This window comes from Heteronotia binoei, chromosome 11 (assembly GCF_032191835.1).
Source record: "Heteronotia binoei isolate CCM8104 ecotype False Entrance Well chromosome 11, APGP_CSIRO_Hbin_v1, whole genome shotgun sequence".
NCBI classification, from domain to species: domain Eukaryota; kingdom Metazoa; phylum Chordata; class Lepidosauria; order Squamata; family Gekkonidae; genus Heteronotia; species Heteronotia binoei.
Genome location: NC_083233.1, coordinates 47,959,983 through 47,983,896, shown reverse-complemented (window position 1 = coordinate 47,983,896; position 23,914 = coordinate 47,959,983). Strand labels below are relative to the sequence as shown.

At 48.1% G+C, this 23,914-nt stretch overlaps 1 protein-coding gene across 6 annotated transcripts in view; it reads right to left on the bottom strand.

The window, feature by feature from the left end:
• PHKA1 (phosphorylase kinase regulatory subunit alpha 1) overlaps positions 1–22,579 on the bottom strand; it is a 31,921-nt gene extending 9,342 nt beyond the window's left edge. For 5 of the 6 annotated variants that reach the window (XM_060250161.1, XM_060250162.1, XM_060250163.1 and 2 more), the window contains exons 1-26: positions 22,427–22,579; positions 19,150–19,308; positions 17,588–17,635; positions 16,871–17,039; positions 16,628–16,710; positions 14,923–15,003; positions 14,335–14,433; positions 13,347–13,493; positions 13,051–13,104; positions 12,618–12,740; positions 11,597–11,692; positions 10,799–10,906; positions 10,348–10,426; positions 9,694–9,828; positions 8,873–8,982; positions 8,108–8,252; positions 7,494–7,572; positions 6,636–6,811; positions 3,600–3,776; positions 2,974–3,062; positions 2,553–2,689; positions 1,782–1,938; positions 1,463–1,542; positions 669–747; positions 445–574; positions 26–127 (exon numbers count right to left, since the gene is read on the bottom strand). In XM_060250161.1, coding sequence (XP_060106144.1) covers positions 26–127; positions 445–574; positions 669–747; positions 1,463–1,542; positions 1,782–1,938; positions 2,553–2,689; positions 2,974–3,062; positions 3,600–3,776; positions 6,636–6,811; positions 7,494–7,572; positions 8,108–8,252; positions 8,873–8,982; positions 9,694–9,828; positions 10,348–10,426; positions 10,799–10,906; positions 11,597–11,692; positions 12,618–12,740; positions 13,051–13,104; positions 13,347–13,493; positions 14,335–14,433; positions 14,923–15,003; positions 16,628–16,710; positions 16,871–17,039; positions 17,588–17,635; positions 19,150–19,308; positions 22,427–22,504 — 2,920 coding nt within the window. In that variant the 5' untranslated portion in view covers positions 22,505–22,579. The remainder of the gene's footprint in view (positions 1–25; positions 128–444; positions 575–668; positions 748–1,462; positions 1,543–1,781; positions 1,939–2,552; positions 2,690–2,973; positions 3,063–3,599; positions 3,777–6,635; positions 6,812–7,493; positions 7,573–8,107; positions 8,253–8,872; positions 8,983–9,693; positions 9,829–10,347; positions 10,427–10,798; positions 10,907–11,596; positions 11,693–12,617; positions 12,741–13,050; positions 13,105–13,346; positions 13,494–14,334; positions 14,434–14,922; positions 15,004–16,627; positions 16,711–16,870; positions 17,040–17,587; positions 17,636–19,149; positions 19,309–22,426) is intronic. The other variant, XM_060250166.1, reaches the window with a different exon arrangement.
• Positions 22,580–23,914: the final 1,335 nt, after the last annotated feature.

Below are 23,914 nucleotides of genomic sequence, written 5' to 3'. Positions count from 1 at the left end.
AGCTTCTTAAAGCAGCTACACTCACCGCTTCTCTCCACTCCAAACTCCTTGCCGCTGAGAATGTGATGCAGAAGATTCTTCACATCCGAAGGGCTGAGATTCATCAAGCTCTCGGTGGCTTCCTCAGCTACAGAAAGGGAGAATCAAGGTGGGTGATTCCTCCCCACCCCTGTCCATTTCCTATTACAATCGACAGTAAGCCCACAGGCATTCTCAAAAAAAGAGAGCACTCTCTCGAGGGCGCAGGAAGCTACCAAGAAGCACTAAACTGAGTACTTGCTCTTGGCCTTATGTATGCCAAACCTTGCCTTTACTGGCTTTGTGGAGAAGCCCACCCCTGGGGTTTCACTACAGAGGCCATTCAGAGGCCAGATGCAGCTACAATCAAGGAAGGGCCCACATCTGCCACAGCAGCACATGGTCAATCAACACAGGCCCCCCTACCTGAGCAACACAATGACTGAGCCAGCTCCGTTGCCATCACCTGGATAATGAGTCCAATACGCAGACGGAACATCTCAGCAAAGAGAGCCGGCTGAGTCCGGATGTACATGGCTAGGTAAACCATTATCTCCTGCATGGAGAGAGGAAGAAGAGGACTGCTTGGTCGTGGCTACAACCTCCAAGCAGTCCCCCAGTCAGGAAGTGGAGATGCATTCATCTCTCACCTGAGTCAGGATGGAGACACTCATATTTTTGTCGCTGGCTTCATCAATCAGGCAGGTGAGCTCCTCGTAAGGCAGGGGGCTGTGGAGGAGGTAGTGCTGGAGATGAGGACCACTCTATATAACTATACCCCCAAACACTCTCAGAGCTACATCCACACAGATCAAGTACTGCACACCAGACAGGATGTGTGTCTCTCCTCCCACAGCCATGTCATTCCATAGTTAGGATGGTGCATCTTTGGTGCGTACGTTTTCTGAGTGCAGAATCTAATACCCTTTTCCTTTTCTCATCTCTGTATCTTCCTCTCATTGCCCTCCACCACCCAATCATTGTACATACCCCCAAAAAAGTTCTGCATATATTTTAATGTAAATTTATACATGTATATATAATTATGCAAATTTGGTATGAATTCTCTGCATAAAACTTGTATGGGGAACAGACTATGCATAAGTGTGTCTGCTTTGTATCCTGTCCATGCTGCTTTTCAACCATAGCAGGTAGAGGAGGGATAACTTATGGAGTTTCTTAGAGATATACAGAGAACTCACCATGGTCTCTTCTCTGCTAGCACAAGTATTTTGTGAAACCTTCCAACTAGGAATGTGTGTGTTTTGTGTTCCACAGGGGCTTGCAACACATTGTCCCACCAGCCCTTTCCCTCTGGCTTTCATGGCCTCCCATCTGCACCCAAAAGAAACCCACATGCTTGGTACAAAGCCAGGAAGTCTGATGGAACTTTCAGCCTTCAGGTCAGCTTTTGGGTCTAGCCTGGCAGCAAATGGAGACTCACGCAGAGATGGTCTTCTCACGAGGCTCAGGGGGAAGCCCCACAGTCAAGTGCTTCTGGTGCGACAGTAAGCTGGTGCAGGCCTGCCAGAGGAGGAGACTGTCAGGCAAGTTGTTAAGTTCCTTCTTAGGTGCGATGCATCAGAATTTAACTGATTGTTATTCTTTAGCACCATCATAACAAAGGGACAAAGAGAAACACCTTCTCTGCTTGCCACCCTCATGCTCCAATTCAATGTCCTTTGGTAGGGTATTCTGGGCCCTTGCAAACAATAGGCCTCATCAGAAAAGGCAGTTACCCCTCTCAGGTTGGGAGCTATTACCTCATCAAGAGCTTCCACCTTCTTCTTCAGGATCCCAGAAATGTACCGGATCAGGGCCCACTGGCGAGTAGCACCAACTTTGCTGTATAGCTCTGTGAGGAGATCAGTGACTGTGACCCCAGGCTCACCATAGATCTCCGTATCCCAATCTGGCCCCCTGCAAAAGAGAGCCGCCATATAATTCAGAAAAGGGTTCAACTTCCAGCCCAGCCCCAATCTCTGCCCACTCAAAGGATCCTAACTTCCTGTTCTATATGCTTTGGTTCAGCTCTGGCCTACAGTGCTCTTTGAGCTTCCACACCCAAGATGACAGCTATCATTTTACAGATCCACAAAGCCAGGTTAGCTTACTCATGTAAGAGTGGCCAAATGGTAGCCAACTCCTACAGCAATCCAAGATGGCAGCAGCTATGATACACAGCCCTCATGGATTTGACAGGGCTAAGTAACCTGGGAATTTAGGCCACACATTCTGATGTAGCCAATCCTTCAAGAGTTTACAGTAGCCCTGTAAGCTCTTGGGGGATTTTTACATCAGCAGGGTGTGGCCTAATATGCAAAGAAGTTCTTGCTACAAAAAAAGCCCTGTGTAACATATGAAAACCACAAGACCAAGATTTCATGTCTGCAGAAAAAATGGCCTAGCAGTCCCCCCCCCCCCAAAAAAATCACACATTAGAGTTCCCTTCATCTATTCTGGGTGTGGGATCAACAGCAACCACAATGCAGGAGCTACCTGAACCACCTTACAAGCCCCACCCATATTCGTACTTGAGGGTGTAGAGCATATAGAGGTAGTTGGCCTGGTCTTGCAGGGAGTGGCATTCACGGAGCTGATCCACCAGAACCTTCCAGTCCACATTCCCAGCTGCATCCTTAGGGAGGTTCACCTCAACAGGGATGGATGGCTTGTGGAGAAAAAGAGGCCAGACTGACTTCAGGAGGACATTATGCATGCCCACGTCATCCCCCCACCCCCCCGTGCCCCCATTTGGCATGCCTGATGCAGCCAATGAGCACAAGAGTCACAAAATCAATATGTTCTGATTAGACACTTCAGGATGGAAGGTGTCAGAAAAACAGGGTGAGGTAAACAGTTCACAAGACAGTAGATGGTTTTTTAAACTATGGGCTGCTCCTTGTTGAACAGCAGAATATCTTGGACAAAGAGAGCACAGTCCAACAGCCTCACCTTGGTGTCTTGCTTTTGCATTGAGCCCAGCAAGTTAACAGATGGCTGGGAATCCTGGAACAGCTTGGAAGGGATGTACATGCTGATATCTGCAAGAAGCCAAAAGTGCACAGAGCTGCTGGAGGGTGCAGGATCCTCACAGGGCTGCATTTCACTGAAAAGGCTCCACAGCCAGGTAGAGCCAGACATAATTCAGACAGGGCCAGGAACTGGATGAACAGCTCTGTGATGGAGAAATAGATCTTGGGGGGGGGGGGGGGGGCGGTTTGGGAACTTGACATGGTGCACACAGCTGCTGTGGGATTTGAGGCTTCTCCTGTTTTACAGCAAACTGGAGAACTCTCTGAGTAGATATGCTGATTAATTACTAGAGCATTCAAAGACAACTCAGATTAATCTATTTTTAAAGATGTCAGGTCCAGACTCAGGGAAATATCCATTAAGAGTTGCATAGGAAGGGAAACTTTACCACAAATTCTGCTGTGACAATGGGACAAGTAGGAAGGAAAACTATACACAGGGAAGCTGCTCTTCTTATGCAACATTTGAAGAAACAGAAGCCACAAAAAAATTGGGGAAGAGAAATTCATGGGATCATTGGTGATGCCAGTAGCGTTTTAACTTACTTTGTACATGCAGGTCTTTGGCCTTTGTCATCAGAGACACAAGGTCACGAGTGGTGTGCACTGCTGTCCGGAAGCGGTGGAGCCCCCGCTTCTGAGTTGATGCCGATGGGGTGGCCTTGGGAACTGTGTGCTCCAGAAGGTGGTCTAAATACTGGGCAACTTCATCACAAATGTCAGCTGGAAGAAAGACCTTTAGTTACTTGGAGCTCATGCTTTTTGCAAGAGAAGCCACCCCTGGAGACCCCGAACACACACCCAGCACACATGCGCTCTCCAGGGTAAAGCAGGCTCAGAGGAATAGCGAGATCCTGCCATTCCCTTCTTGCTCAGAACACATTTTTACCCACAAACCTTGAAGCAGCTCTTGCACCCATCAGGTGTGCAACGTGAAAGTAAACCACCCCACCCCACCAGTGGCTCATCTGTATTACAAAGTCCCCTCTTCTGCTTCTTCTACAGGAACAGCTGTTGAACCTCACTTGCAGACACAGAAAAAAAACAGGTTGTCAAAGCAAGGCAACTTGTGTGATGCATCCAGGGTTCACAGAAACCCATTCAATGCCTGAATCCTTTCTTCCACACCTGGAAAAAAGCTCTCCCCCACATGGTGGGGTTCAAGGACTCAGCACAGGTTAGTTGCGATTTTGCTCCACTTGCATCCAGGGGTCTGAAGAAGCACACAAAATCACAACAGCTTGGACCTGGAGTCATTACTTCCACTATGCCACACTGTCTCTATCCAACTACAAGACACTAGCGTATCTAAGCCACCCAGCAACAAAGCCCAGCAGCTGCACACTAGCAGTCCCACTAGCAAGTATGAAAAGCAACCAATTCAGAAAGAGGAGAGCTGGGTACCACCACCAGTTGTGCAGCATGGCAAACTCCTACAGCAGCTGGCCAAGCACATGACCCCAATGTTTAGCATCTCACCTCTCCAGCAGCTCCAGATTGTAGTTCTGCATTAATGCCAGAGGAAGTTACATGCAGAGGAGCCAAGCTCCTGATGACAGCAAGCCATTCTTTGCTTGGAATATTCCTTACTGCTTCCCACCTCCTCCTCCCAGCCATGTGTTTACTGGAAGGCTAAGAAAACTGAAGGCCACCCAACCTCCAAAAATCAGGACGCTCACCAGTCAGGAAGACTATCTCTGTGGGAAAAGAGCTCTCCCTAAATACCATGAGCGCAGATGGACACTCTCCCTGTGCCCTCGTGTTCCAACAGCCCAAACATCTGTACACAGCTCTGCTTTAGATAAGCCATTGCAAACAAACAAGCAGAGGAGAAGCAAGCCAGCCAGGCAAACCCTACATGCACCACTGCAAACTCACAAAACAAATACCAGCATCCCAAGGTGGTAGGGAGGGTGTGGCTACAAGCCAGTTACAGGCACTGTTAATGGGATAAAGGGATTGATAGAGGAGTCAAAATAAGAGAAGAAAGTTAAGAAGATTGTTTGTATAGACAGAGGATTTGTTGGCAGTAGCAGAAGGAGAGGTCACAAGAGCTTAAGGACAGCTGCAGATGGGGGACGTAGAACTGGGCAACTATTTGGAGAGCCTTTCATCCTTGAATGGGGGCAGTGGCAAGAGATTGCAGACACATACACACACTCTTCTCTTGTTGACTGCAGCACAGGCATCTAACTTAAGATGTAGACACAAAGCCTGTTTGGTCACTGCTTAAGGATAAGATAGCTTTCACATTATACAGAACTCTTCATCAGGCAGAATGGAAAGGGAACTAGGAGTCTGCCTCAATCGAATAGTCGTGTTGACCAAGGAGCTCACATCAACATTAATCTGTAAATCTCTGTACTTGGTTTGTACTTGTTAACAATACTGTTCAAACACCCCACGGGGTAGCTCTTTCCGCTCCGTCTGAGGCATCTTGTGCAACTCAAAAAACTTGCACACCCCTCCTATAAGAGATATTGCCTTGCATGTTGCATCTCTCTAACCTTTTTCTGATAATATAAGGTTGGCAGCCATCTTTCCCATATAACTAGAGTCAACAGCATCACTTTTAGGGAATTGTACTGAACAAGGATGATCTTGGCCAGGTTCCCTTGTATTGGCCAGGTTCCCTTGGAAAGTTCTTGTGACCAAGAACAGCACAGACTCAAGAGGTCTGTCTTCAATTGGGCATCTGGAGATCCATTCTTTCCCCCTTCCTTCTGCCCTTCCAAGTGGGCTCCAAGTTTAAGTCATCAACCTAGACCTGCGGTGAGCTTTAAGTGCAGTACAGCCAGGTGTGTAACTGCAGGACCCTTATTACACTCCCAAAGCTGTTACTGGAGGGGGGAGGTCATGGCTCTGCAGGGCTTTTTTTGTAGAAGGAACTCCTTTGCATATTAAACCACACACCCCTGATATAGCCAATCTTCCAAGAGCTTACAGTAGGCCCTGTAAGAAGAGCCCTGTAAACTCTTGGAGGACTGGCTACATCAGTGGGGTGTAGCCTAATATGCAAAGGAGTTCCTTCTACAAAAAAAGCCCTAGGTAGGGTACTTGTTTAGCATTAAGAAGGCCCCTAGATCAATCCCTAGGAAATCTAGTACTGGAAAGCAGCCCAGAAAGGTGCTCCCAGTCAGAGGAAATTTACAAGGTTAGGTGGGACGATCTGATTGGAAGGGCCCCAAGATTTTTGTGCAGAAGTTCTCAGGTTCCATTTCTGGCACTCCCAGGTTAAGGGCAGCACACCACAGAGAGAATACTGAGCTAGAAGAAGGTCCAAGGATCAAATTTCATATAAGGCAGCTTTATGTCTTCACATGAATTAATCAACAGGATCCAGTCCAAGAACTTCTAGGTATTAGTGGCTAATTCCGGGAGTCTCTCAGCTGTGCAGTTCTCTTACTAACAGCATGGAAAAGGTTAGAGAAGGAAGAGGTTAATTAAGTGGCAGGTAGGAATCAGAGGAGTGTTAAATCGAGGGAGTGAGGCACAGATCAGAGGGGCTGTGGTGTTACAGGCTGGATTAAGAAATCCACAGCATGTCCCAAGTGCAGGAAGGGGGCCAACCCATCTCCTTACCATCTTCTGACATTCGAAAGCCATGCAGCCAGTCCTCAGGGTCTAAATCGCTGAAGCTGTCAAGGCTGAGCCCATATTCATCAGCATAGAGCTTACCCTCCAGCCCGGGGTCCATGAAGCTGAGATGTGTGCGACATGAAGTTGTGAGAAATTCAGACAACCTACCAGTCTGGATCCTGTGGGAGTCAGAAAGGGAAGGGAAGCAAGAGGCAGTGGGCACTCTGGCAAGTTTTCTCTAGCTGAAGAACAATACAGCCGCCACCCCCAGAAGCAAATCACATTTCCCAGCTGCAGGGTAAAGATTTTTCCTCCTTTACTTCTCTACCAATGTGAACACCAGAGCAAATTTTTGCTTCAGGCATTTTAAGAACCATCCTGCTCCAGTGACCACATTACAATCTTTTTAAATGCTTAATTGGAAGTTTGGTTTAAAAAAAACCCCAAAGCATTGTTCTACAAATGGTGACTTTCTGATTGCCACAAGTGCCAGCCAATCAGCAGACTGCACAGCCGTCTTAACCTAGAAAAACAGGAACAGTCAGTTGCTCCTGGACTGGGTTCTGTTTGGAAGTTTGCCTGTCTGTCCAGGAAGGGGGCAAGGACACACTTCCAGCAGTTGCACATCTGTCCTCACCCAAATTCCAGTTAGTCCAAGACAAGTCTGGACTGACAGCCAACCTATCTCCCCAAAAGCTTAAAAATATCCCCCATTCTCTTCTGTTTTTAAAAAAATTAAGTGGCTTCTTTTTCAAGGCTGCATCAATGATGAACAGTTTTCCATGGCGAGGGTCTGCAAATGCATTGCTTGATAGTAGCCTTAGGGGTTGCCATGCAAGAGGCTAAGCCACCTCTCCTCACCTTGCCCCTCCAAAATATCCGTCCTGCAGCTTCTGCAGTGTGGCCAAGACAGCTGAGTGGATGCTGGTGCCAGTTTCATCTTTCACATGGAGAGAAAAACAGCACACAAAATGGTAACAATTCAAAAGGTGGAAGAGCCTAGCCAGGATCTGTAACTGAGTCCACCGCCTGCCTCCTCCAGAAGGACAGGTGAGGACTTGCTCTTACCAAACCGACTGCCTTACTAATGTCTGGGATTCCTCTCCCTTGCAAGCCCCCCAAAAGGGAGTATATAACTCACAGAAATTGCTTTGTGTATTTCATTGTGTGGACAGAATTGAGTAGCAGCCTGACAAGCCCAGCTCAGTCCAAATGCTCAGAAGCTAAGCAGGGCTGGATACTGTTACTATTTGGATGGGAGACCACCAATGAAGTCCAGAGTCAGGGTAGAGGAAGACAATCGCAAACCCACCTCTGCTCAATTCTTGCCTGAACACCCCATCTGCAGGGTTGCCATGAGTCAGCGGAAACTTGATGGCACCTTCTTCTTACAGAATTGGGTAATGGGGGTGGGGAGGAAAAACATACAAATGAAGGAAGTCCCAAAGCCTTTCTTGAGCAAGGAAAAAACCCACCAAGCATTGTCTGAGAGATGGGGAAGATGATGGTTGGGCGCCCCGTCATCCTCCAGCGGCTGCACAAGTACGAAAGGTCTGTCCTCAACATCTCCACAATCATCTTGTTGTCGAGGGCCAAGTAGAACTGCTGCTGGTCTATGAACTACGGAGAGAGCAATAGAGCTAATGAGAAAGGGCTCCCCAAAATGGGGGTGGGTTACATGGAGGGGAAAAGCAGGACAGAGAGCAAGGAAGCCAGAAAGGGCAGTCGTTCAAGGTTATTTGGACCATACACCACCCTTTTATCTTTACTGTCAGGGTGACAGAAGGCTGAAACCACTGCTGAGATGCTTAAGTTGTCTGCATGCTTAAGTTGCAGTTCTAACCAACGGACTTGACTATTCAGATAAGCTGTACATTTGGATGGGGAGAGAAAAGTGCAGAAGGCAAAGACTGTATTCTGAACAAATTATTTCCAAAGAGTGAACTTTAGTACGGTACGTGCTCTACATCCCTCGAAGCCTAGGGCTTAAATGGGTTCGAAGAAGGAGAATGAACACTATGAAGCTATCATGTTTCATGCTCATTTGAACAAGTCTAATTTCTTCTCTAAAAACATTCTCTTCACAAGCCAGGAGGCTCTCAAATGCTCATAGAAATCGCATTTTCCCAACACAGCATTGTTTGCTGGTTCCCCAAATGCACAGCAGCTTTCAGGATGCAATTCTTAATCCTCCCCTGCAGCACCAGGAACTGCACCCTAAGAGTAGCTCTGATGCCCACCTGTGGAGTGAAGGCAAAGATATTGTTCCTGATGTCATAGAACTTGGAGGTCCCAAGAACACCCATGTGCCGGAAGGGCCGCCCACTCAGGTTCATTCGCTTGTTACGACCTGCAAGAGATCAAAAGTGGAAAGTTGTATTCACCACAAGGAGGAAGGAAAGGACTGGGGGTGGAGTTCAGTCTGCATGTAGGAACTAACCTTTCACACAAGCTAAGATCATGCCAGAAAATGACCTGGATCCAGACTAAATTTACAAATTCTGCTGCTTCCCTTTTCCCATCTCAGAGCCTCTTCATGTTGTTCCTCAGGGCCTCCTATCTCCAAATAGCAGCATTTCACAGCTAGCTCAGTTTTTTAGCCTCCAACTCACACATTTTTGTCTTAACAGGAAGGATAGCCCCAGAGCAAACTAATTTATACTGTAGTCAAATTGCTCACTCACAACTTTAATGCCAGTAGGCCACAAAGTAGAATTTTTGCTCACAAGACTCCACAGCTTAGAGAGAATATTGGTGGGCAGCTGTGGAAAAGGGAAGTTCACTACTGAAAAATGCTAACCATTGGAGGCAACAGAGAAGCTTCACAGCTCCAGGAACAAGATGGGCTGTAGACTCCTTCCCACCCATCCAACAGAGCCCATAACAAAGTTCACAAACCTATCTGGTTAGCAGATGCCCCAACCAGTGCTTAACAGAGCAGTTTAGTTTGAACTGCATTGCTATCTGTATACGAGAAGAGCCAACAGGCCCCAAGAAGTTTGTCAAACTCCACATTTTGACAAAGCCACCAACTAGTTACCTTCCCATCCCACAAACTCACCTAACCGGGCATAGATGTGACTGAGGATTCTTGCTGGTTGCACTCGGATAGGGTAGACATCAGCCACTGTTTCCACTTCAATGTCCTCCTTCCGCAAGATGGCTTTAATGGCATCTGTCTCAGCCAGAATGCACACTAGAGAAGAGACACACACCAGACTCAGCAGCTGGACAGAGTTATCCAAGAACCCAATCTCCCCCTCCTCAAGAGTTTTCCCAGCATCCCATTCCTCTCTTTCAAGGTTCTCGGACAGCCAATACAATTGTCAGGAATGCAACCTGGTCGCCAACTCAGGGGAGGAAAAGGCACCTCTGGATGCATTTCCCAGACTCCTTCCAATGTCAACAGACGGTAGGAATGGGAAACCTGAAACTCTCATTGCCCCAGGAAGAACGTGAAGGGTGGCACAGAGTTGCAAGGCCCATCCAGCAACAGAGTTTTTAAAAAAAAACTTGCAAAAAATATCAGCAAGGCCAATGCCAAATGATAAGGGAAGGCCATGCCAAATGATAAGGGAAGCCACTACACCAACAGAACATACTTCATTCCAAGGATACTCCCAGAGCAAGACACCCAGTATGAAGTATTTCACTTAAATTCTTTGGGAGACTCCAACGTGGAGGATCAGCCACCTCCAGTCCCAGTCTCACTTACCTTGGACCACCACATCTGGCTTTACAACAGTCGAAAACCTGCGGTTCAGAGGGTCAATTTCCCCAGGAGCCAGAAATCCCTGCAAGCAGAGAGGGGTCACATTTTGGAATATCCTGCTGGACTGGCCCTAGCAGAGTGAGCCTGTCAATCATAGACCCCCAGAGCGAGAGAGCCGACTAGACAAAGGTGCCAGGGACTAAACTACACTGCTACAGGGAGAGGCTACACTGAGCAGCTGCACGGCAGCACCAAAGCCTACATTGGTCCAAGCCCTTGCCTGAAGACAGGACCATTCTGTCCACCATCCCTCATCACAGATCAACCCACCACACAGAAAGCATACAGAAAGGCTGCACAGCAAGAGCTCCCAAACAAATGGTGGAAGTGAGCCGCAGAAGAAAGCAGCCCAGTGACCAAAGGGGTCCAACAGGATCAGACCACAGAATCTCACCTCTGCCATGAGGCAGCCCAGGATGTAGAGGGATTGACCCCACATGAGTGGCAGCTTGCCCAATGGCACACGGTCAACAGTGTGAGGGTTGCAGTACTCTTCATCTACCTGGGAGAGAACAGTGGGAAGATCAGGGCCAAGAGAAGTTGAGAGGGCAGTAGTCCAGTGGCAACTGGGAGAGGCAAATCAGGAGGTAGCAGAAGCAGCAAGGAGGGAATCTGACTGGTTTTCAGGGGAAGAAAAGACTGTTATGTTTTTATTTTAAGGATAACTTGGACTTCAATACTCATAAACTGGAATTCTCCATTAAGGAAACCACTATATAATACAAGATTCTGCATCATGGATTAACTGCAAGTTTACTCACTATATAAAAAGCCAGCCAAATCCACACCAGCATGTCTTCAAGCCAATCATGTGAAATCAACCAAAATATTTTTCAAATGACAATGCTGAAAAACTTTGTCCTACAAAAATGTAATGCTCTAAAAGTTAAGAGCACTAGGAGTCATATTTGGGAAGCTTTAGTTTAGGACCTTGTGTTTAAAAGCAATCAGCTTCCATAAGAAGTGAAGGGAGCAAAATGAGGCACTGGGTCAAGAGAACTGCAAGCAGAGAGACAAAGCTGTGGAAGAACTGATTTGCAATAACCTGCCAGGTCTTTGGCTGCAAATGTGGAAGGTTTTTCAAACTACCTTTCTCTTCTGCCCCTGCAGAATTGCATCCCTTCACATTGTCCTGGAGAGAACAGGGTTTCCCAGAATCACAAGGGCAAAAGGGAAGAGAATAGCTGCTCACCTTCTCCAGTGGGACACTGTACAGCTCTGGAACCAGCCGAATTCCATTCTTCCCTTTGATGAGGACCCCATCCAAGGCCTCTCTGTACTCTTGGACCTGGAAATAAAAAAGGGAGAAGGAGGTGTGGCCAAAGAAATCCATGAGAGTTGGTTTGCAAACTCAGGGCCAGTTGTGATGGCCAGCACCAGTATCCAGGGCCAGCATCAGTATCCTGACTCAACAATTCCCTTCAAATGGGCAAGAACCCCACTTAGCTGCACCCCCTTGCTTATTATCTTTGGTCCTTCCCAGGTCCGTTCATGTTTGTACACAACCGTACTCTCCACTTATCTTCTTGTATCATAAATAAGTTCTCTGGTATTTTTACATCTTACTCAGGGACCAAATCCTGACCATCAACTCTTAAGCTTTCAGTAGAACCCCTAGCTAAGTAAGTGAGTCAAAGGGGACTAGGCAAGTGGTTACCTTCTTGTAGCAACCCAATACTCAGGCATAGGGGCTAATAGGTGGTGATGTCCCTTCCCTGCAGAGGAAATCAGACTGTGTAAACCTAACTTAACTGTCTGGGTGGGAGCTCTTGGAAACACCACTGGAACCAGTCCCATCTGTCTCTGCAGCTATCTACAGGAGCAAAGATGGGACCAGTCATCTCTTCTTTCAAACACTGTGAGCAGATGAAGAAGGATCTGCAAACCTACTGCTAAAAGGCTAAAAGCTCATGAGATGAGAAACATCTGTTTGTTCCAACTGAGCCTCCCCCCTCACCCCCCCATATGACTCAGAAATAACTCAAGGAAGAAACCTAGACCTTTGGCTTTCTGTGAGACACAGACCTGAAGATGAACGACACCACTCAAGCCAAGAAGCCACCACCAAACATGGGTAGGCTTGTTTTGACAGGTGGGCAGAGATGTTGGAGGGAAGCAGATTCTTCACTTGGGAAACCAACTTTGTTTCAAGCACAGATGCCCCCACCCCCTGCTCTCCCACCCCTCCTGCACCCCTCCCTTAAGGCACCCACCTGCTCTGCATTGCCAGTGAAGATACCATCAATTATGAAGTAGGTCCAGAACAGGGGCCACTCACATTCAATGTTCTCAAAAAGCTTCAATTCTGCAGGCTCATAGTAGAGGCGGTTTGGGTCCTGGGGAGGGGGGGTGGAGAGGGGGGGCACGAGAGCACAGAGGCCATCAATGAAGCTGTCTTACTAACAGACAGAAAAAGGGGAAGACAACAGGCAGGAGGCTCTCTAAGGAAGTCTGCTAAAGCTTAAGCCTGGCTGAGCACAGCCTCTCACGCCCATCATTACTCCAGTCCAAGAGTCAGACCTGCACACCAGACAGTCTGCTAAAGTACGTCAGTTTCTGCGATGGGCCTGACAGGCTGATGTTGCCTGGAACAACAAAAGGAATTCCAGACTAGACTATCAGCCCGCTCCACTGCCTGGTACATACCTCCTTTGGGGTTCTATAGCCATCCCGGAGAAACCGGCAGCAACCATAGCGACCCTAAGAAGTCAGGAGATTAGAGAAAAAGAAACCTCAACAAGTTGCCTGGCAAATCGGAAGAGTTATATTAGATTTGCAAGAGTTATATTAGATTTTTTGTAAAGTATTTTTGTGAAGATCAAGCTGAAGAATGTCCTGAAACCTTTGCAAAGCCTAAGACATGCATCCTCCTCAAAGGACTATGGATGAGAGAGTGCAAGGCTGCAGCTACCCAAAGGATTCCTCTTCTTGAGAAGACTCACTTGCAGTTTGGAAATAATCTCTTGTTTGGTCTTCTCTACCAGGTGGCTGTCCTCAACAGCAAAGGCTGGGTAAGAGATGACCGAGAGGAGGCTGGCATCAATCTCCTTAGAAGTTGAAGCCCGTGGAAGCATAGAATGGAGAATAGACTGTGGAGGGAAAAAGAAAGCAGAAACCCGATAGAATATAGGCTTCAGCGGCTTTGTGTTTCTTATGAGCATAGGGGGATCAGACCACATGAAGCTGCCTTATCATTATTACTCTATGAAGCTAACTATTGTCTACTCTGAGGGTCAAAATACACAGTATGAAATCCATGAGTCAGAACACAGGTTTCCAGCCTGACACGTGGTTTTACATTCAAGCCAGAATTCACCTTTTAAAAGCTCTCCATTTCTCCTTTCAGCTGCAAACAGGACATGGGGGAGAAGCGGCACTGGGTTTCCCTCCCATGGCATTTTAGCCAGCAGAGAGAGCAGCCCTTTTGCCTCTTCCTCTGGCATGTGTCAACCCCAAGGCATGTGAAGGCATAGAAAAGGGCAAACAGCCCTACCCTGCCACAATTTCTGGTGGAGAACATGCCGTGGTAGAAAAGCCAATGCTTATCAAGTCTTCGGGGCAGTGGCTCAGTGGTAGAGCATCTGCTTTGCATGCAGTCAGTCCCAGATTCAGTCCCCAGCAGGCATCTCCAGTTTAAGGAATCAGGCAGTGGGTGATATGAAAGACCTCCACATGAAGGCAGGCAACAGTTCTGTGTCGCACACACACAGAGCCATACCACATCGCCAATACTGTATGGGGCACAATAACTCTATGGGAAATACCTTTCAGACAACTGTGCTCATCCAAACCTCATTTCCTCCTCCTTCACAATGTGGCCTTGTCAAAGGTCTCCCAGCTGCTTGTCTTCCCCACTTAACATGCTGCTCCCAGGAGTGGAAGAAAAACATGAAGGATTCCAGGAGCTTGAAGCATGGCCCATGCCCTTACCTGGCAATGCTGCACTTCATCTGAGAGCACATGGATCACTGACTGGGGGCCCCCCTTGGCTCCAAAGAGATCAAGCTCATCTAAGGCTTCTAGGGCAGCCTGTGGCCAAAGAGGAAGCAGAGATCAGCAGCAGAAAGAAGCCCCAGAGGCCAGGCTGCCAGAACCAGGCCTAGGAGAAACAGCTTTTTAGGAAATCAGATACATTCAGTGAAGACCAGTCTACTGATGGCAATTAGCTCCACTGATCTCTGTTTATACAAATGCACAGAGAGGGGTATCCATCAGCCCGATGGCAACAAAAGAACTCCCATGGTCAAAGATAGCATAGCTGGGCCATCCCCTGCCAGGAGCTGTTTGCTGGTTTCCCAGAGGCATCTGGTTGCCCACAGTTGGACAGTGGACTAGACAGCCCTTTATGAGATGTGAATCAAGACTCTTTGCAGGCTTATCTTCCACCAGGCATGTGAAAATGGATCCACAAAACCCTACCCCACTATCAGGTGGAACCCTCAGGGCAGCCTCAGCCTTGCCACCCACCAAAGACCCCCCCCCCAAAAAAAAGACATTAGGCCAAGGAAACACCCTCACCTTTGCTATCCCCACTGAGCTGGCATTCAGTTCTGTGATTCCTTGGTTTGTCTTGTCACCACGTTCCCATATCCCAAAGTCCTGCCAAAAATATACCACCGTTAATGGAGCAGGCAGAGAGGCTACCAAGCAGATGACACAACTAGAAGAAGGCAGACACAATCACACACCAGATATTTCATCTGGGGTTCAGAATTGGATGTAAGACAAGTCCCTCTCCCTTTGCTTTGGGGCTGTAGCACTGGAAGAGGGGGAGACGCTTCCCCAGTTCCGCCATTACTCAAATCAAAAGTTTTCCCTCTTCCTGGGCAGTAATTAGAAAAAAGAGGAAGACACCTGTCACATTTCCCTTTGGCAACTTGTATTTTAGTGGCTGTCGCCATCCTAGCCTAAACACATTAAAGCTTGAGAGCTAAACAGGGTCAGCCACTATCAGTACATGGATGTGACCCCACCAAGGAAAACTAGGGTTGCTATGCGGAGGAAATCAACAGCAAACCACCTCTGCTCCTCTCTTGCCTGGAACACCCTGAGGATGGGGTGATAACTCGATGGTACATTCTTTTTCCAACAACTAATTTAATTACTTTGGTTTTAAAGTCATTAAAACCAAAGTCACTTGGGAGCAGGTCTCTGGAGAGGCAGCATTTACATTTTAAAAATAAATGGTAGCAGCTGCTGGACAAGAAGAAGTGGACTTATCTGAGGAATTGTTAACCCCTCCCTTGCCTGCACCACAGCCCCAAATCTCGAACAGAGGAGCTTCGTGATGGATCCCATCCAGTGCAACTGGACTTTTGGCTCTCACAAACTCAGCAAGGTCAGTGCTGTAAGAGTCCTGCACAAAGCAGCATGGAAACAATGCCTACTGACCCTTCTGGAGCCTGCAGCCACAGGAATGTTACGCTGCTTTTCCCTTGTGGGTGCAAAGAACAGGGTAGCCAGGTGACAAAGCATCCCTGCCCCATGTTTAAAGAGCCAGGACAGCACCCCAGTGGTGGCAGTGATTGTAAGTCATAATTTGGACACTCCCTGCCTATCTGCAAGGCTAAATCCGTCAGCACATCTGCTCTGGAACCAGTCCACAGAGTGGAGCTGCATCTCAGCAGCACAGTGACAGCAAGCAGGTGCTGCCACTAGATCCAGCATGCAGCTGCTCTGCCCTTTGCAATAGAGGTTGGGAGGAGTTTACAGACCTGGGGGCATTTTTCCAGCCTGCCCACATTGTGCTCACAGCCAAGCCTATAGCTGGAAATCCAACACACACAAACAGACACACACAAATCCTGCACTCTGGATGCAACTTGCAAAGCAAGCAGAGCCACAATAATCCTGAGTTGGCTTTGAAAAGTCCCCCGTACTTGAGAATGGGAAGAAGGCAAAGAGATTGAAACCTGCCCACTAATCAAACCTGAGAGTCCATCAGACACAGACCATGTCTCCCTGCCCCCCCCCCCCACAGTCATGGGGGCTACAATCTTGATTTTGTTGGGAAAAAAACATTTCAACTAATTATGCTCACATTCTATAACCAACTAACCAATTCCTCATTTGGCCAGTATACCTACAGGTGTGAGAATGAACACAGCCCTGCCTGGGACCCATGCTGCCGCCCTGCAACCACATGGTACCACCTTCATGGCAACCTTCATCTTGTTACCAAAGGCAGAAAAACTTGTGTCAACTCAAACAGAAGAGAACTCACAGCAGTCTTGTAAGCAGCTTCAATGTAGAAGACAAGGTTCTGTATGAAATTGACTTCATCCAGACTGTGGATTATGTGAAGCCCTGAAAGGAGAGAAAACTCTCAGAAATACATATAAGGGCATCTGTGGGCAATGCATCTGTTTAGCCACAGGGGGCTGAAACCTCACCTGACCAAGAGGAAACAGGTCAACTGAGCTCGGTCTCAGCTGTACTATGGACTGAACTGACAAGAAAGCCTTACCTGAGGCTGTCATCTGAGCCAACATGAGCAAGTACAGGGATGTGGCATCCAGCTGCAGATGTCCCCACTGGTCATCACCTACCACGGTGGCACAGGTGCTGGTGTTGTACTTGGCGTGCAGGCAGTCCCTGGTGCTCTGGGTGTGCTTGAAAGCCTCCACTTTGTCCACCTGAAAGACCCCATTGCAAAAAGTACTTGCAACCTTTCCCTTCAAGGTTGGCCCAAGGTAGGAGAAGGGGGTGGAACAGGACAGAATGGCACAATCCAGCTCCATCAGGAGCCAGCCCTCAGTTAACACTGCTTCTTGCATCAGTCACCAAGGTGAAGATCAGCAACTGTACAGCTCTAAGCTTACAGAGTAAAATCTGGTAGGCTGGGATTCTGATTAATGAAGGGCCACGGAATTCAGTTTCCAAGACAGTGTCACTGCAGAATAATACCCGGACATGGCCTCCAAAGGTAATGGCTCAGGCAGACAACATTATGCCACAGGTGCCCTTTTGTACATGAACAAGGCTGGCATGGCAGCAGGCACAAAAGTCCTTGAACATCCAAAAAAAGCAACTCCTTTTTGCCAGGCATCATCCCAGCATCCAAACAGATCAGAATATAAGCCTGCAAGATTGTACACAGGGAAGGAACTTTGCTCAGCCAGGTCCTGAGAGCTGGAGACGCCCCCATCATCCCCAGAAAACAGGTGGAGATTCAAGACCATACCTGCCTCATCATGCATTGCAAGACACCTCGCATCAGCTTCACCACGCTCTGCAGAGAGGAAAGGGAGAAGAGCAGCTTGCAAACATTTCAGAGGGCCGGAGCGCTTGCTCAGCAAAGGAAGCTTGCTGGTGACCTTTTGCAAGGCCCAGGCTGTAACCAGAGCTGGAGCTCATGCTCTCTTTGGCATTTATTCGCTGGGCTACAGCAGCCGAGGGCCAGCGAGCTACAACTGTTGTGAAAGAAGGGGTAACGCCCAAGGCACTTGATAATTCTGGCAACTGAAGGGCCCAAAGGCCTTTGCTTGGGCAGAGCATCTGATCAATGAAGTAAGATAAAGCTAGCTTCATCTCCAGGGTGCAGGTCTGATCAAGGAACTCCTGCCTGTACTCCATAAGTATGCAATTGTCCCTGCAAGCAGGAGATAGAGGTAAGATTACCAGGGTGACTTTAGGTCTTTATGCCAATTAATGCCACTCCTTCACAATCCCTTGTTCAGGGCAACCACAGCAGCCTCCCTCCAACCTTGTACCAGAGAACACTGGATTAAAAAATTTTTTGAAAGTCCCTAGATTCATCTTTTTCCTTCTATCAGTGTCTTTTGACAACAGATGAAGACATTTTTGTTTTGTCTGGCATACCCCCAATAACAGATCCTGGCTCTCCTAGCATTGTTTGTTCAAGGGACTTTAATTGAGTTATTTTATCAATTTTATCGTTTATGTATTTCTAACTCTTAAAATGGTTTAATGTTTTTAATGTGTGCTGTCTTGTGGACCCTGATCAGATGGAAAGGTGGCTTTAAAATGTTTTAAATAAATCAGCAACTCAGCATATCGTCTCCAATGGGAGCAGCCCCAGGCACAACAAGCAAAGTTAAAAGAAAAAAACACAGCCCAAAGCAGGCCAGGGAGGGGTGCCTTTCCTCGTTCCAACAGAGGCACTGGAACAGCAGTGCCAAGATTTCACTATCCAGCTATCATTTGAACTCAGTGAGATGTTTTGCTCTCATCCAATTGCTCAGGGAGAGTATTCTAGTCCCTGATACCTGTCAAGGCCTGCGCCTAACTGCAAGTAAACTATGACAGGGCACACCCTTGTGTGGACAAAAGGACTCAGAGCTGACAATTCCAGTGATCACAGCAGTTTAGGACAAACACTTTCTTCTTCTGAACGACTGGCTGTTGAAACATTTGCACTGGGCAACTCAGGTAAACAAGCATGCCCGATCAGATAACATTCCAACTCAACCCTCCCCTGAAAAGGGAACTGGAGGAAGAAATATATGAAAAGATCTACCTCACAGGGTTGTTGTGAGGATAACACAGAGGAGAAGAGAACAACATAAAACACTTCGAGTCCACACTGAAGCAAATAAATAAATTAAATAAATAAGATGGCAGAATGTTGCTGACATCTCTCAGTATCAGGGAATTTTTTCCAGTGACACAGCCCTACGCAAACACATCCTGCACAGGGCAATCCATACCACATCACTTCCCTCTGCAGAATTTCCATCACTTCTTGCTTAAGGGCAAACTGTGAGAAGCCCATGCCAGCCCTACCTGCTCCAGCTCATAGGCCTTTGCCTTGTCTTCATCACGGTCTGCATTCTTACGATATGCCAAACCCAGTGCCCAAACTGCCAGGACGCTGTAGACATTATCCCGGACCCAGGCATCCTTGTGGTCACAGCTGGCTGGAAGCAACCCTGTAACTGGGTTCTGCAGGGAGAGAGATGCAATGGCTTTCACAGCAACACAAACAAGCTGAGGTTTCCAGATGACCACAGAGGTTCTAAGGGCATCCTACAACCTGGGCTGCAGCTATAGGGACAGGATGGTGTTCCCCCCTCCCCCCCCCAAAAAAAACAAAACTATTCAAAGTATCTCCTCTGGATGTTTAGCTTTCATTACAAAGAAAAAGTCTGCAGCACTTTGACTGGGGAGGCTTTTATAAAAGCCAGGGTGCTCTGCATTGATGGGCTTAGCCAGTATACTTTTAAGTCAACTGCATCACAAAAAGGCTAGTTAAGTGCCTGTGAAGGGTGATGGAGCAGTCTCTTCTATGCGACAGGCATGCTAAGGAGGCAGAGTAGTGTAGTGAGCCATTGCCAGTCCCAGTGGAGCAGGTGCAGATCAGGGAAAGCTTACAATTCAACAGTTCGATCACTGCTCTTTGGACTGTTACAAAGAAAGCTGAACAAGATGGATCTTGGTCTGATTCAGCCAGATGTTTCTTGTGTCATTAAGCAAAAGAGCAAATTCAGGATCACTGAACAGAAATTAGTTACTCCTGAACAAGAGATCCTGAGGAGTCCCTCTTGAAAATTTAAGATACATCAGTGGCCCACATGAGACTGATATCAGCAGGGACTATCTCCTAGATAATGCTAGATGGGTGGGGGGGAATAGACAGATGTCATACTTCCTAGATGGAGAAATTTGCGGGGGGGGGGGGGGGCTACAAATACCAATTCATTAATTCAACAAAAATGGTAATGGTTTTGTAAGTAAGACAAGAACACTGGAGATTTTGAGAAGGGGCCCAATTGCTATCGAAGGAGAGCTGTCTTATTTCAAACTGGGATCTCAGATTCCTGCCAATCAGATAATGCAGGCCAGAAAAGCATGCTGAATGTGTGAGTGAAAAAATAATTAAACCTAAAACCATGCCAGCACTTTCTTTGCCCCCTTCCCTGGCCCTCCTGCCAAGCAATCCTCCCTCTCCTTTGCCAGAGCCCCTCTCTGCTTTACCAGCATACAGAGGCGGATCACGATCTTTGTCTGGATCTCAGCCAGGAGGAACCATGCATGTTGCTCAGAGAAACAGACAGCAAGCCAAGCACATTGAGTCACAAGGACTGTGCCAATGGGGGGGGGGTGCTACCCGCCTGTCTGTAAACAGTAGCCTTGGCTTTTCTTACATAAATGCCCAGCCAGACGCTCCTTTCCCTTGGCCCAGCCGGAAGCCCGGAAGCCCCAGTTTCTCCATTCAGTCAGCCTCATCTGAACTTCCATTGAGGAGTGTGGGCATATAGGTTGAGACAGCCCCCTCTTAGAAAGAGGAGGCCAGAAGCAAAAGCCTCTGCAGATGGCAGGATGAAAGTGCCAGCATCTTTTTTTAACAGAGAGGCAAACATTGGTAGGAAAGGGGGCCTTTGTCTCGCTGTATGCATTTTGTGGGGTAGGAAATGCCAAAATTCATCAGTATAGGAATGACCTACATACTTGCAGGTTGTTATATTGTTAACTGACGTGTGCTGCTGTATCCATTTATCTTCTTTTATCTCACTGTTCCCCCAAGGAGTTCAACGTGATATATATATAGCACTCCTGTCCCCATTCTATCCCCACAACAACCCTGGAAGGTAAGTGAGGTTGAGTATCTGGGACTGGTCCAAGGCTACACTGTGAGTATCATGGCAGAATTGGGGACGGGGTGAAAAAGGTAAAATCAGATAAAAGCAAGGAGGTTTTTGATGCACATGCATATGCACACATACACCTCTTCAGTCTGTCAGAAGCATACCACTTAGCTTCAGTGGTACATGAAGGCAGGTCACAAACTCTCAACAAAGCATTTATGGACAACTGCTTTATAACAAGTCAGTCCACTGGTCTGCCTAGATCACTATTGTCCAAGTCAGTCAGTCCACAAACCCAGGAGAATATGGAATTCTGGTGAAATATATCAACTGCCTGACAGGCACGACATGGAATCTACCTGCAGATCAATGCTCACCTACTATCTGCAAGTGGCTTTTGTTTGTAAAATGCTCAGTAACCACAAACAAGCCAGCAAAGCTGCAGAGGATTTGATGTCTGAATGTCTCCACCAATATGGAAGCACTTTCCCAGGAAATAATAATAATGGACAACAGGTACACATAAAAAGCCCCCCTCCAATGCCTATTGACTTCAATGTTTGCTGAATAGCTTAAGAACTCAATGCTGCAAGAACAAGAAGAGCCAAATTCTGGATCAGGTTTTAGCATCTTCCTTAGACGGGGTGTTTGTACCAAAGCCTTCCCTGAAGCACACCTCTCTGACCTTTTGGATTTCTTCCTGTTTCTCCCCCCGCCCTCGCATTACTGCTATATATAAGATTGCTTCTTTAGTTCTTTCTTATAATTAGCCCATTTATGAAGGTCACTCAAATGCAGCGGGTGGCATTCTGGGGTCACGCTTGAAATCGGGTTTGTGCGCCGTCAGGAATACCCCACGCTTCCCCTTTCCCAAAGGAGAACTGACGAAGAGGTGGGAGGGGTGTACAGCCCAACTTTTTTAAACGAGCCAGCCGAGAGAATGGCCAGTGTGGAAGAGGCCTATTACCAGATATTAATAGTAACTTGTTGTGCACCGGCTTGGCAAGAAGTTAATGCCCGCCTAGATTACACAGCAGTCCCCGCATCTTGCCCGAGCTTGGCGAAGGCGATTTGGGTCTGCAAAAGCACCTACGAGGCAGGAGCTCCGCGCCAAGGAGCAAGTTCTGAGTCGGCTCCGAGTTTTTGCCACGTAGAGCGCCTCGCTTGGCCCATGGAGACCCGGAGCTCTCGCGGAGCTCCCCTCAGTCCCCTGTAAGGAACCAAGACGGCGGGCTCTTGTGCTCTGTAGTCTCCAGAGCTTGAGAGCTTTAAGAACGAAGGAGTTGCAAGCGAAGGAGCCCGGTGCAGTACCGCCTGGATCCGGCACTTTCCCGCCCGGCGCGTCTTTTCCGGGACTCACGAGGGGGACGAATCAAAAGGGCGAGGGGTTACCGACCAAGTCCCAAGCAGGCAGCTACCCCAGATGACCCCCTACGCGGGCAGGCAAGCATCCAACGGGTGGCGCATTCGCCCACCTGGTGGCACAGGATGGTCTGTTGCACCAGCCGGGCATAACCGTCCAGCCGCACGCCGGAGTTGCTCCTGCTCCGCATGGCTGGGGCTGGATCCTATAGCCGGCTCCCGCTACCTCTGCCTGCAGAGATGAAATAAGGACACACAAGCGAAGAACTCGCCCCCGCACGCTCTGGCCCCGCCCTCTTAACCCCTCCACTGCCGCCACCACCGCCCCCGACTCGCTTGTCGTACAGAGAGAACATGTTTCCTTGCGGGCCCCGGGTGCGAAAGGGTTAATCTAGTCTCTTAGGCAGTCCTAGCAGCTCAATAGCTAAGCGATTCTCTTACGATAAAAAAGGCACATTTCCTCGGCAAAACAAACTCAGAACCGACTTTCGCTCTTGAGCAGAGGCAATTCATGTAAGCGGGAAGGGGCGAATCGCCACCTTCAGAACGTTCTGAGTTAGATATCTGCCAGGACCCGCGAATGGCGTTTCTTCGGAAGTTTACTGTTGAAGAACAAGGACTGGTTTGATGAGAACAATCAAGAGATCCAAGAATTACTGGCAAAAAAGAGATCTGCCTACCAAGCACATCTTGCTCAGCCCTCCTGTCCTGGGAAAAAAGCAACCTTTCGCGCTGCATGTAGCAACCTCCAGCACAAGCTTCGAGACATTCAGAACGAGTGGTGGACCAAGCTTGCAGAGAGAACCCAGCTGTGTGCAGACACTGGTGATTTAAGAGGGTTCTACGAAGCCCTGAAGGCAGTATATGGTCCATCATATCAGGCTCAGAGTCCCTTGCATAGTGCAGACGGCCAAGTGCTCCTCACAGACAAGGCATCCATACTGAACCGGTGGTCGGAGTATTTTCAGGTTCTCTTCAGTGCCAACCGCGTAGTTCAAGATTCAGCAATCCACCTCACCCCACTTCAACCGGTGAAAACAGAGTTGGATGAGATCCCCACCCTAGAAGAGACTGTTAAAGCCATCAAGCAACTGAAAAGTGGCAAGGCAGCAGGAGTTGATGGAATTCCACCAGAGATCTGGAAGCATGGGGGCACAGTACTACATAGCTCACTTCACAAAGTACTTGTCACCTGCTGGGAACAAGGCAAATTACCACAGGACTTTCGCGATGCAATCATCATCACCCTATACAAGAACAAAGGGGAAAAGTCAGACTGCTCCAACTACCGGGGGATAACCCTGCTCTCCATCGCAGGCAAAATCCTTGCCAGAATACTCCTGAACAGACTGGTGCCCACCATTGCAGAAGAACTCCTCCCAGAGAGCCAGTGCGGCTTCAGAGCTAACAGGAGCACCACCGACATGGTATTTGTTCTCAGGCAGCTCCAAGAGAAATGCAGGGAACAGAACAAGGGTCTGTATGTGACTTTTGTCGACCTTACCAAAGCTTTCGATACCGTTAGCAGGAAAGGCCTGTGGCAAATCTTGGAACGTTTAGGATGTCCCCCAAGGTTCCTCAGCATGATCATCCAGCTACAC